Raw genomic sequence first — 12,629 nt, forward strand, 5'->3', positions numbered from 1 at the left:
CTGGGCATTATTGTGCAATAATCACACACTGTGCAATAATGTGCAATACTCATCCATCCACTGTGCAATATATTTATGACTCATACTGGCCATAATCACTGCTGTGCAATACTCATTCATGTGCAATACAGCTACTTGAATATAGTTACATGTATATTTGTAAATGTTGTCAATTTCCACTATTTCAAATATTTTTTTTACTTTTAAGTATTTTTGTACTCATGTGTTTGCACTGTGAAGGAGTGACTCTATCATTTCATTGTACATCCTGTTCAATGACAATCAAGGCATTCTTCTTCTTAAAACAACAATAATGATAATATAGTAAAGACGACACGAGGCTTCAGCTCTCCTTCCTTCCAGGTGTATTCGTGGACACAGGTGACTGTAGGCCGTGACCGACTAAAGTAACATGGTGGTCTCCTCCCTCTGGCTCCTGTCCTCACACCTCAAGCTCTTGTCTCTCAACCATAGAATGTATATAAACACACACACACACACACACAATAAAGACACTTGACCTCAACTCTGCTCATGTCACACCATGAAGAAGAAGAGCAGTAATGATGAAGCTTGTGTTTTCTTTCTGTGTGAAGGTTCAGGGAGTATCAGGAAGAATTGTCAATAGAATGAGGCAAATGTGTATCTGTTTCTGTGTGGGTTAATAACACTGTGTACATATAAGATCAGTTTCAGTTCCACTTGTGTACTATTTACTCTCAGCTATTCCCCCCCAAAGCTGATGTGTTACTATAAACTTTAACATGGAAGTTATAAGATAGTATGTAAAACATGCTGGAGTACAACCTCAAAGAAGCCAATGTGCGTGCAAAAGTATTCAATAGGCTACTCTATCATAAGAGTAAGCACAACTACAAACCAAGTTAAACTTTCTATAGATGGCAAGAATACTTAAAACAAATTCAAATGTATTTTTTGACTTCATATTGGTACCATTTTTAGATGTAGAAATAAACTTCACTTCCTCAGTTTGTGCTGTGATGTGCTGCTCGGCTCTTCTCACAGCTAATTACTGTGAAATTGTCACCAAATATAAAACCTGTCAGTCTTTATCCTCAAGATAATTCAGGTATTGTTTGATGAGGAGAAGAATCGCAAGAGAGAGAATGTTGAGATGTGCTGGCCTCTCTGCTCCTGTCTCTCTGCCATTTTTACTCCTGGCAACATCGCAAGTGCAAAGCATGATGGTATATACATGTATATATATTTTTGACCATCGGGTGTACACTACTTTTTATGGTGCAATGTGGAATATATTGAGTAATTCACAATATGATGGACTATATAATGATTAGCGAGTGATTTCAGACACAGAAATATTGTCCTTGCAAGTGAAAACAGGTGAGAAATCCAGAAACATTACCCTGCACTGAACTAGCCCGGTTGGCAAGAGAAAAACACCTCTTACTACAGCTGAGGACTGATTGGAATATAAATCTTCATTTCAGGATTTGTTTCATAAGAAATGTGTCTTTTAATGTTGTCTTGAATATCTTCTGAAGCACATGTTGGCTGAGACTGAAAGAGAAATGTGGTCTTTGTATGTGGGTGTATGCTAGTATTACATAATCAATCTGGAACATTTACAAAAACGTTTTTTTGTTATGTTTCACACACAGACACACACCACACAAAGTGATTATGTAAGACATATTTATGATCACTTTACAGTGCTAGTTTCACCAACATGTGCACACACAATAAATTGTAATCAAAAAATACAAAAACTTTTTAACAATTTGTCCAATAAATGAGACCAAAATCTTTGGACATGTGCATGAAGAGAAAACTTGGACTGAGAGGTGTATCTGCCTTGCTCCTACACTGTGCCGTCTTTGTTTCTTGTTTTAAAGAGGCTAATCAGTAGGTATACCACTGCAAAGAGGAGGAGGGCGATGAAGAGGAAGAGGATGCCACCCCTGGGCCCTGAGGGCAGAGCCCACATCACGCTGAAGCTCTCTACTGGTACCATGTTGGTCAGATTCAGCATGCATCCCAGAGACCAGCCGACAGATGCTCCTTCAACCTGAAATAGCACAAGAGGAGTGTCATCGACACCAAGCGGCTCTCAGTGCTGCAGACGCTGTTGTCGATCAGCTCCAGTAATTTGAACACAGACAGAAATCCCAGAAAATGATGAACAGAAGGTTTTTCGTTCACTCCTCACCTTCTGCTGAAAAGAGATGGAAGGAAGGGAGAGCTCATCAAATCTGTAGCCCTGCGTTAAGAGGACCTTGATGAAAACGGAGAGGACGCAAATATTCTTCGAGAATTTCTCAGGCTGCTGTATCTTCTTAGTGATCTGTGAGAGGAAATACAGCGGGTTGAAAATGTTTCTTTGTTTACAATCACTGTGGAAATTTTGCTAATATCAAATGGCAAATAATGTGGAATGTTTTTTAGGTCAAACCGTGGATATACTGGCTTATATGATGGTTTTAAACTTGAGCATATTTGAGAATCCTAATTGGTCAGTGGCTAGACCCAGAGCGTGGCGTGCTCGAGAGTACCTCAGAGATGGTCATGTTGCACACAGATTGGACTGCTGCCTCCATTTTACTGGGAGACATGATGGTGAGGTTGCTGAGCCTGAGGAGGTTTCTGACAGTGAAGAAGAAGGCAGAAAATGCCTGTGGAGAAAAAAGAACACCGAGTTAATCCAGACTGACACACTGTACTCTGAAGGAATGAGAGCTAGATGTCTTCAAAATAATTTAAAAGGTTAGAGAAAGGGTTTGACAGCCTAAGGGCCAAAGATCCACGGCTTGGAGGTAGAATTAGTTTTGTGGTCTGGCAGCAAAGTCTTCAAATGTAGGAGTGTGCCAATGTTGCGAATGGAGAAGAGGAGGTAGGAGTGTTGGGCAGGGCTGGACTCACTGGGATAAACAAAAAGTTTGACAGGCGATAAGTTGCAATTTGAATTAACTTAAACAGAAGGCCAGCTGTCTGCAGATGTCAGTTGGGGAGTTGCAGGGTTCCTTCAGTCTGAACATGTCTTTTTCTGCATCTTCTGATAAACTACAGCATTAGTTGGTAACCTGGTCAAACCGTGGATCACAATCACCAGCAGACAACTTTGATAATTAGACTGGTCATATTTAACTGTATAGGAAAAACACAGACAAAAGGACTGAGGGAGCAACAAAATTCACGGAATCACCTCATATTAAAGGTCCAGTGTGTAAGATTTAGGTGAAAGGAAACAATTGGCAGACATTTAATGTAGAATAATCCTCAGGATGTTTTCACTAGTTTGTTTCATCTAAATTGGAAAGGGTAGGAAAAAAAATTGTTCAGAGCATTTTATTTCTCTACTGACTCTAGATATCTCTGTCTGTCTGTCCGTCTATCAATCTGTATGTCTGTCTGTTTTGAATGTATAGAACAGGCACTGCACTAGTTTAATAACATCTAAGTATATAAGCATGTATCAACACGTTGCTCCTTGTCTTATCTCCTCCACTTCTGACACAACAACCTGGCTTGACAAGACAGAGACATGATTCCTTGGTTGAGGAATTTCCTGGCAAAGATCTACTAACATTCAATTTTAGCAATATGGTTGTTTATTTAAAAAATTACTGCATGGAGCACTTCCATAGTATATAAGATACTATTTACTGACCTTATACAGATTTCAAGTATGCAGTTATTTTAGTTCAACTAAAGTGAATGAATTGTTGGATCTTTGTATTTGAAGCATCACATACATAATAATCAATAATAATCATGGTCATTAAGACAGAAACACAGCGTTGGCAGGAAATGTTGACTTTTCATACCAGATGCTTAAAATGATCGTATTTGGGGGAAAATTATTGTATTCTAGTCATATCAAAATAAGAATAAATAAATTGTGTACATACATACACAACAATCCTTTGATAAAACACAAAGCCAACCTTGAAAAGAATAAAAACCACCTGGGAAAAAAATAATGACCTAAATGATGATGCTTTTACTTTAGTGAGAATGTTTAGGCTCCAACTGCGAATTGCTGTATCTCCTACGTTCGCCACTGATGTGCCAAGCATGATCGACTGGAAAGACACCATGTGAGCAGATGCATTAATGCAGACGTATCCATATTTTATTACACTGATTATGTAAGAGATAATATAACTCCTAATATGTCACTAAATTAGGAAATTATCGTACATTGGGAGTTTTGGCATTATTAATCATACATCTTTCAAAGTACAAAATGCACGTCTAATTTCGATGATTACAATACATGTAGCCATGAGAAGTGATTGGGCCAGCCCGGTTCTGTCCTGGGTCCTCTCCTCTTCTCTCTGTACACACTCTCTCGGCTCTGTCATTCACTCACATGGCTTTTCTTACCACAGCTACGCAGATGATACCCAACTAATCCTTTTTCTCCTCAATCTGAAACACAGGTAGCAGCACAAATCTCTGCCTGTCTGACTGACATCTCTCACTGGGTGTCTGCACACCCCCTGAAAATGAACCTTGACAAGACAAACTACTTTTCCTTCCAGGGAAAATCCCTCCCACCCACGACTATTACCTTTGACAACTCTATGGTAGTCTCCACCCAGACTGCTAGGAACCTGGGTGTGACACTCGACAGTCAACTCTCCCTAACTGCCCACATTACTGCAACAACCTGCTTTAGATACATGCTGCACGACATCAGGAGAATAAATCTTCTTCTCACTCAGAAGGCGACACAGGTTCTGGTCCAGACTTTGGTCATCTCATGCCTAGACTACTGCAACTCCCTCCTGGCTGGTTTACCTGTGCAATCCGGCCACTGCAGCTCATCCAGAATGCAGCAAATCGACTGGTCTTCAACCAACCTAAGTTCACTCACACTACTCCACTGCTCCGCTCCCTTCACTGGTTACCAGTGGCTGCCCACATCCGCTTCAAGACACTACTTGTGTACCATGCTGTGAACAGATTGGGCCCAGTCTACATCCAGGACATGGTTAAATCTTACACCCCAGCCCGTCCACTCTGCTCTGTATTGACCAATCAGCTTGCTGCTCCCTCACTGTGAGCTAGCCACTCAAAATCAAGACTGTTTGCTGTCCTGGCTCCTAAATGTTGGAACCAGCTCCCCATAGATACCAGGACAGCAGAAAGTCTACACATCTTCCGCTGCAGACTAAAGACACATCTCTTCTGACTACACCTTGGCGAAGATGTAAGGCAGTGTAGTCTGTAAGGCATAAACCATTCACTCTGTCACATTGTCACCTTATGTTATGTAGTTGCAGTGAGTATTGTATCTGACGGAAACGGGACATTTTTGAAGGTGTCATGTGACTATTGACATATACAGATAAATGGATGGACATTGTTATGTGAAGACTTAGCAAACGTGGGTGTGTGCGCGCGCGTGCATGGGTGTGAGTGTGTGTACCTGGCTTTTCATTTAATGCCAACCTGCTTCCGGTGGTCACAAACAGTGAAGCATGAGCTATTTGTTATTGTTTAGTTAGCAAAGTACCCTAACAGAGTGGTGAGTGTGTGTGTGTGTGTGTGTGTGTGTGTGTGTGTGTGTGTGTGTGTGTGTGTGTGTGTGTGTGTGTGTGTGTGAAAGGCTCTCCCCTCACCATGAAGTTTCCTCTCACGCTCGGCTGGAAAACTCCATCAAATGAGCACTTGGAGTAAGAGCAGTTGTCAAAGGAGAACATCTTCTGCATAGTGGCTTGGCAGTTCTGGTAATCCCCTGTGCCCTCTACTGTTACAGACATCTCAGGGTCAAAGTGGGTGGGTTTGTAGCTCTTAGTGCACGGAGAATCAAAGACATCCCTCCCCAGCTTGATAGACATTTTGAACTGTCGTGGATAGCAGGGGTGGGATATTTGGGACTTCACACCTTGAGTCTGAAAAAGGCAGAAAGTTTATAAAACATCTCTTTGACGTTGAAGAACCAGCATGTACCATCAGCTTATGGTATTTCTACTCACTGTCTGCAACCATACACTTTATATGTTTGAATAAAAATACATATGTTTTGCTGCTAGCTTCGTCGCCAACTATTTGAGTTACTATAAACAAGGTTACCTTTTGGACTGGCAGTTTTTCAGCTGTTTTAATTGTATTTTGGGTATTGCGCTTTTTTGAGTTAGGCCAGAAGATTGATACCACTCTAATGTTCACTAAACAAATCTCCAGTTTCAAGCAAATCAAGTCAGTCAGTGTAATGTCGACTGAAGACATGGAGGACAGTGACATTGTTTTCTAATCATTCCTCCTGTTCAACCTTAAGAGATGTGTTCCTAAAAAGTTTCAAAACAAGAGGATGTCTAAACTCACAGCATATATAAATTACAGATCAATTATAACATTATTTTCAGTATAAATAAATATATATATTAACAATACCATGATAAGATTGGCCAACAGCCTCCTCAGGAACTGGTCTTGGCCATAGCACAGGAAGCTCTGGGTATAGAGTCTGTAGGTCTCTCCATAAAGCTTCAGCTCCATCATATTGGTACCGTTCTCCAAATTTTCCGAGGTCTCGAAGGTTATCTGAGTGGAGGCTCCGCCTAAATCCAGAGCTCCCGTTCTCTCTCTGCCTGGATTCAGCCAACGCCCGACAAAACCATACTGAATGGCAACAGAGAACATGTCAAGACATGACCGTTTAAATTCATGCAGGGCCAGAGAAATACTTCCTCTGTGACAAGAAGAAAACTTCCAACAAACAACACGCAACACTTTTTAAAAAGTCCTTAACTGAGGACTGTTGTTAGCCATACATCCAATGTTGCTCTAAGGCAGTGTCAGTCGCTGTCAGCTGGTCCATGCCTTAGTTTCAGTGTGAACAAATACAGATACTTGAGCCTACAACTAAAGTGGAGCAGCAAATACATTTCTCACAAAAGGATGTGTTCGGAAAATGTTCACAGACATTTCTGTTTCCAGCCAAAATATCAGATCTCGCAGTGAAATATCCACTTAGTGCCTTTAGTATTATCAAGCTTTTTAATGGTTGTTTTAAAACACGCACAGCTCCTGGTTAAGATTCAATTGAGGTTAAATGATACACATAGTATGTGTTTGAAAAACTGAAAGAGTGGGGTACTGGAATAGTAGGAAGTAGGAACAGCTATAGGCCTATGCCTTCAGACAGGATTAAACGCCACAAATTATTTTAATGCACACAGTGTTTCCTCTAGGATTCTTTTTTCCCCCTAAAAATGAATAAAAATAAATAAATAATAAAATAAAATCAATAGTGGTGTAATTATCATTACTATTTACAACTAGGCTTGTGTTGAAAAACTATTTTTATAGCCTTTACTGTATCCAGGTGGCCCCTCAGCATCATATATATATATATATATATATATATTTATATATATATATATACTACGTTTTTGTTTAAAACCACCTTTTAGCAGGTTGATGCATTTTCAAATGAAAACGTAGTAATAAAAAAAAAAAAAAGAAGCTTTCCCTGTGACTTCCTGTGTTAAACAGGGGAGACGGTAAAAGTCTGAATAGCTCACCTTTGCAAAATTTTCTTGTAAGTAATTGACTGTGACCCAGCCATATGCCCCCTCGTGCTGTCCGCTCAGGATGTTTGCCTCTTTGAAATTGAAGGGGTAAGACCGCAGTTTGTTTTCCACTTCCTTCAGAATCCGCTCTGTCTCCGTGGCATTGTCTATTCTGTTCAAGATCGTGCAAGTAAAATGGGGTAATGAAACAATATTGGGTGATTTCAATGAATTAATGGATAATTATTGAGGTGTGTACTGACTTCAAGAGCCTCATTCCAGCAGTAGCTCCCAGATACAGTGGCGTTTGGCTGTGTCTGGATTTTGGGATATCCTTCACAGCTTTATCCAAACAAATCTTCAAACTTTTTGCGGCACCACCACGGACTCCTGCATAGCTGGATATCCCTCCACCTTGACAGACAGAGAAAGCCGTTCTACTTAGAAAGAACTCAAACTGGTCTTCCCTGGAATAAGACCAACCCACTGGAATAAAGGCCACGGTGGGTGTTTGGAAGGAAATTCTGGGAACAAACTAAAGCAAGAAGAGGAACTGACACTAAATAACTTACCCTGAAGGGTCTGGTGAGGAAGTGGACCATTTAGGAACAAAGCTTTTGCACAAGACATGGCATTTAACACTCTGATAAAGTTACTGGATACAATATAACAGGAAAACATCATGGAAGTGAAAGAAAGAGTGCCCTTTCCACCCTGCAAGTCTGCGGTTATAATACACAGATGCAAGAAAAGGAAGTAGTCCCTTTCAGAATGACCTGGTCAGATCTTCATCTAAGTTACAAGTATAAATAAAAGCACAAAAGTTGGTTGGAGTCAGAATAATGTCAGGGACTCTGTTCACCAGGTGAAGCTCAGCAGAAGCTGGTGATGCAGCAGGACAATGACCCAATGTAGATCTACTACAGAATGACTTCAAACAAAGACAATCCACCTGTCGGTTGAGTCCAGAGCTCAACCCTTCAGAGAAGCTGTGGAATGAGTTGTTCAACTCAGAGATCCTGAGAACACGTCTGAGCTGAAGCAGCTCTGGAGGAACAGAGGTGCAGTTTTCCTCCTGAGACTAATAGTTTAAGGATGTTGCTGCCTAAGAAGGTTTCAGTTTTTAAATAAAAGTGCTCATTTACCTTGTTCAGAGTTTTTAAAATGGAGGAGAATGGAAATGCTGCTGGCCCGGCAACATGGATAATCCACAATAAGTGTTGCTGATCCTGTTGTCTTTGCTAACAGCTGTTGTGCAGTTAAATTCTGCATTTTAACATGATACAACATGATTACATGCAGAGGAGACTGTCTATTATTCGGGCAATCTGTCACACCTCCTGTGTCCAGTGGGACACATATGCCTCTCTGTTTTCACATCGACATGTGCCTGCCCAGTGAGTTATCATGTAATATACTCACATACTCTACCATTACTAACAAAAACTCCTCAATTCATTTATCATTGCTGCTCCCTTTAACTCTATCAGACATTTTCTTACGTACACATACTTTAAACATAGACACACTTCTCCATTATGTCGAAAAACCATTTCTTTTTCATCAATGTTGTAAATATTGATTGATTTTGCTGACGCAGTATCTATTGCACTTCTCCCTCACATGTGGCTCTCTCTGAGGTTTCTACATTTTTTTTAAAGTTTTTTTTTTGGTAGTTTTTCCTCATTCTTGTTGAGGGTTAAGGACAGAGGATGTTGCAACTTGTTAAGATCTATGAGTCATATTGTGATTCGTGAACATGGGCTATACAAATAACATTTGATTGATTGATATGTGTTTTCAGGCGTGTTGGTAAATTGATACTGAGTTCAGACAGAAATGGTTTTTCCTTTAAAAACGTCATTTTCAAATGAAAAAGTAGCAGATGTGCAGCCTTTGCAAAGAGGTCACACACTTTTTTGCCACTGTCCATCACTTTGGCTTCAACTGACTACCATTTCATGAACATATGTTTGAAATATGTAAGGTTTACTGCTCAGATTTGATTTAAAGTGGCCATGCAGTGTTTGACATGCCAACCTCATCTCGTCTAGCGTGAGGCGCTCACCTTCTACATGACACTGGCTGTGCTCGGTAACGATTCCGGTGCCATTTTCCTTGCCAGCTGGCCATTTGTAGATGAACATGGAGGTGTGGGAAGAGCCTGCATCCAGAATGATTCCGTACTAAAAAAACACAGCATCACACATCACAAACAGAAGATGAAACGTGCCTCTAGAAGCTAATTGTAGCTATTAATAATGCTGATCAGAAGATGAACAAAGATAATAAAATGGAATATCTGTGTTATGTGCTCTCTGAGAACACAGTTTATCCTACTGCACATATACAAAGCAAAGTGTTATTTTCAGTGTAGTGTTTGTCCTGTGGTATTATAGTTTTTTATAACCGCTATGAACCGTTTGTCAGAACCTTAAACACTTTTTCAAAACTGTTAACGCACATCACACTTGAAACACACAATTCCCCAAACAGTTAATTTCATGCTCAAAATCACACAGTGTAACTAAACACAGACACACACTTCCAAAATACAATAATACACTAACACAATTCACCAAATCTACCAAAGCACTGACACACGTTGTCTTCCAACAGAAACATTTAGTCAAACTGAATCACTTTGCATGTGTCAAATCTCCTTTTTTCCTTTTTCTTTTACAATCAACAGATTATTGTATTGATCATACATGTAAATTAATGTTTGTGATGATGTTCTTCATTTTTCATTTGTTGGGCACGAATTTTGTTCCTGTTTTTGTACAACACCCAGGACAAAAAGTGAACGACCCATGTCAGAGCAGCTTTGCAGAATGTTTATGAAAGAAGAAGACAGTAAATGACAGGATTTGCAGTGAACACTTCACTGTATTGCAAATGAAAATGACTTACAGTAGAGTAAAGAGGGAAAAAAAATCTGCACAAAATTTAGCAGTCATTCATTACTGTATTGTCAAATACACAAAAAGAAAAATGAGCAGAAGAAATCACTGTAAAAGAGGAAGATAAAAAAGCTAATCTAATAAGCGAATCAAGATACGCCTATAAATATAGGTGATGTGATTGGTGATGCGATTGAAAAAAGCTCAGCACCTGAGCTGGGTGAGACGGGGATCAGCTGTGATCAATGTAGTCTTCAATCCTTCAGTTTTGAACATGAGGTTGTGTGTTTTGACAAACCGTGTGAAAGCAATTGAAAATTCACCAGTTAACATCTGCTGTTTCGGTCTTGTTTGAGCTTGTGTGTAAAAGGAGTTAAAACTCATTCTAAACGTGTAAAATGTGTGTATTTTGTGTCAAAAGAAGAAGAAGTGTGTTAATTGTAGAGCCCACACAGGCTGAAGTTGTGGTAACTGTGTGAAGAGTTTTGTAAAAGCGTTAAAAGCATTCAACAACGGTTCATAGCGGTTGTAAAAAACTGTAACAGGATGTGGCTGCAGCATATGGGGCAGCTTCTGAGAATCGTCATGTCATGTCAGTTTCTGCCGCATATATACATTAACAGTTTCCATAGTTGGTCTAACAGAAAATCAATGTTCCATCATGAGACTGTCTCAATTGACAAGGTTGGTATTGTGTACTGCTTGTGCAATGTTGATTCAGTTTCGCTTTGTGGGTTCTTTTCCATTAACAACTTCAAAGTTGTTCTGTTCAGGACCTATTCAAGCATTATTCCGTAGGGAAAGGGAAAAGGCAGTATGCTGAAGAATAAGATGTATTTGTGTGCCTCTTTAGAAAGATTTTCAAAGTGTGCGTGAGTTGAACAACAAAAGAGATGATGAATATAATGAACACACAAACCAACACAAACCCAGTAAGAGCAGTGTGTTTCATGTGCAGCACCGAGCTGACACCCAGATCAGGCTTATAACTGAGCAATCCAGATCATCATGAGGCTGAAAGCTTGGACCATGTGAACAGGGGACGTCTCTCCTGAGCACTCGGCAAATATTGAGATACTCTCGCACTGGACATTTTAATCTGTACTATACTTTATAACTGTTTGTGTGTGTGCTATTCAGTGTTGCTCACAGCAAATGAATCAAGTACAGAGCCGTTGCTGCTCTCTCATCAAAGTGAGACTGTCCTTCAGCAAAATGTGCAACAGCATCTAATTGTTTTGGCCCCTGACCCCCAATCCACTCTAATACAACATTAAATACAGTAGACAAACTTAGAGGCAAATCCTATTCAACTAATAACAACAATAATGATAATAACAATAATACATATTTCTGGCATTTCATCTTAAAGACAGTGTATCTATCAATGTGTTGTTTTAGAGACAAGAGGCGTGCCTCTACTTCTTCTATAATATTTGCAATAATAATAATAATGATTAACAATAAAATTGTGCGTCGACTCTTCGGATCTTTTTTCTTAATTACCATGTGTTCAGGAGGCGTCTCCACCTGTTTGGCCGGGAGCTCCAGCAGCAGGATCCCGACCACAGCCAGTAAGAGCAGCCCAGCCGCAGGGATGGCTCGGGAGTACGGCAGAGTCATGCTGGGTTCTGGCTCTGCGCTCGGACGGTCTCTGGAAGCTCCGGGGGAATCAAAGCGCGCTGCACATCCTCGGAACTAAAGGGCGCGCGTTAAGTAGCAGGCGGCTGTGGGTTTGGTCTCAGCGTTTGAAACGAAAGCGCTTCGACGCTTCCTCTCACCTCACGCTTAACACGCACACTACCGACACATTCACAGGATTCCCAAGAGCGCTCTGTGAACGAGGCTTCTCCTGGAACATGAAGAATCAGGGGTTTGACATTGCATCTGTTCCAGACTGAAATCTCCCATTTTTTTTGCTTTAATTATGTTTGGAGCTAATCCACACACACACACACACACACACACACACACACACACACACACTGGACTGGTTGTTACAAATTAAAGGAGGCAGTTTTAGTCAGCAATAGCACACCTGCAGCTTTTATTTCTTCTATTTATGAACAGTTCTTGTTTATTGCACTTCTTTTGACATGGAGCATTCGTCCTAAGATCCTTAACCTAAAGCAGATTTAATGTGCATGTGCTGTCATTCATTTCTGCCTCTTTCTGTCTTATTTCTGCAGAGAAGGTGAAAGAATTTCTGTTCATTCTATACCTT

General features: G+C 40.3%; 1 protein-coding gene across 1 annotated transcript; it reads right to left on the minus strand.

The window, feature by feature from the left end:
* Positions 1-1,660: 1,660 nt before the first annotated feature.
* LOC109639070 (ectonucleoside triphosphate diphosphohydrolase 2-like) lies at positions 1,661-12,215 on the minus strand. The gene is made up of 9 exons (XM_020102343.2): positions 11,912-12,215; positions 9,571-9,688; positions 7,766-7,916; positions 7,515-7,674; positions 6,382-6,609; positions 5,607-5,879; positions 2,532-2,651; positions 2,189-2,323; positions 1,661-2,047 (listed from the first exon to the last, which is right to left on the minus strand). Exons 1-9 carry the CDS (start codon positions 12,026-12,028, stop codon positions 1,841-1,843), a joined length of 1,509 nt encoding a protein of 502 aa, XP_019957902.2. The 5' UTR covers positions 12,029-12,215; the 3' UTR covers positions 1,661-1,840.
* Between the last annotated feature and the right edge of the window lie 414 nt (positions 12,216-12,629).

Source organism: Paralichthys olivaceus, chromosome 4 (assembly GCF_024713975.1).
Source record: "Paralichthys olivaceus isolate ysfri-2021 chromosome 4, ASM2471397v2, whole genome shotgun sequence".
NCBI lineage: Eukaryota > Metazoa > Chordata > Actinopteri > Pleuronectiformes > Paralichthyidae > Paralichthys > Paralichthys olivaceus.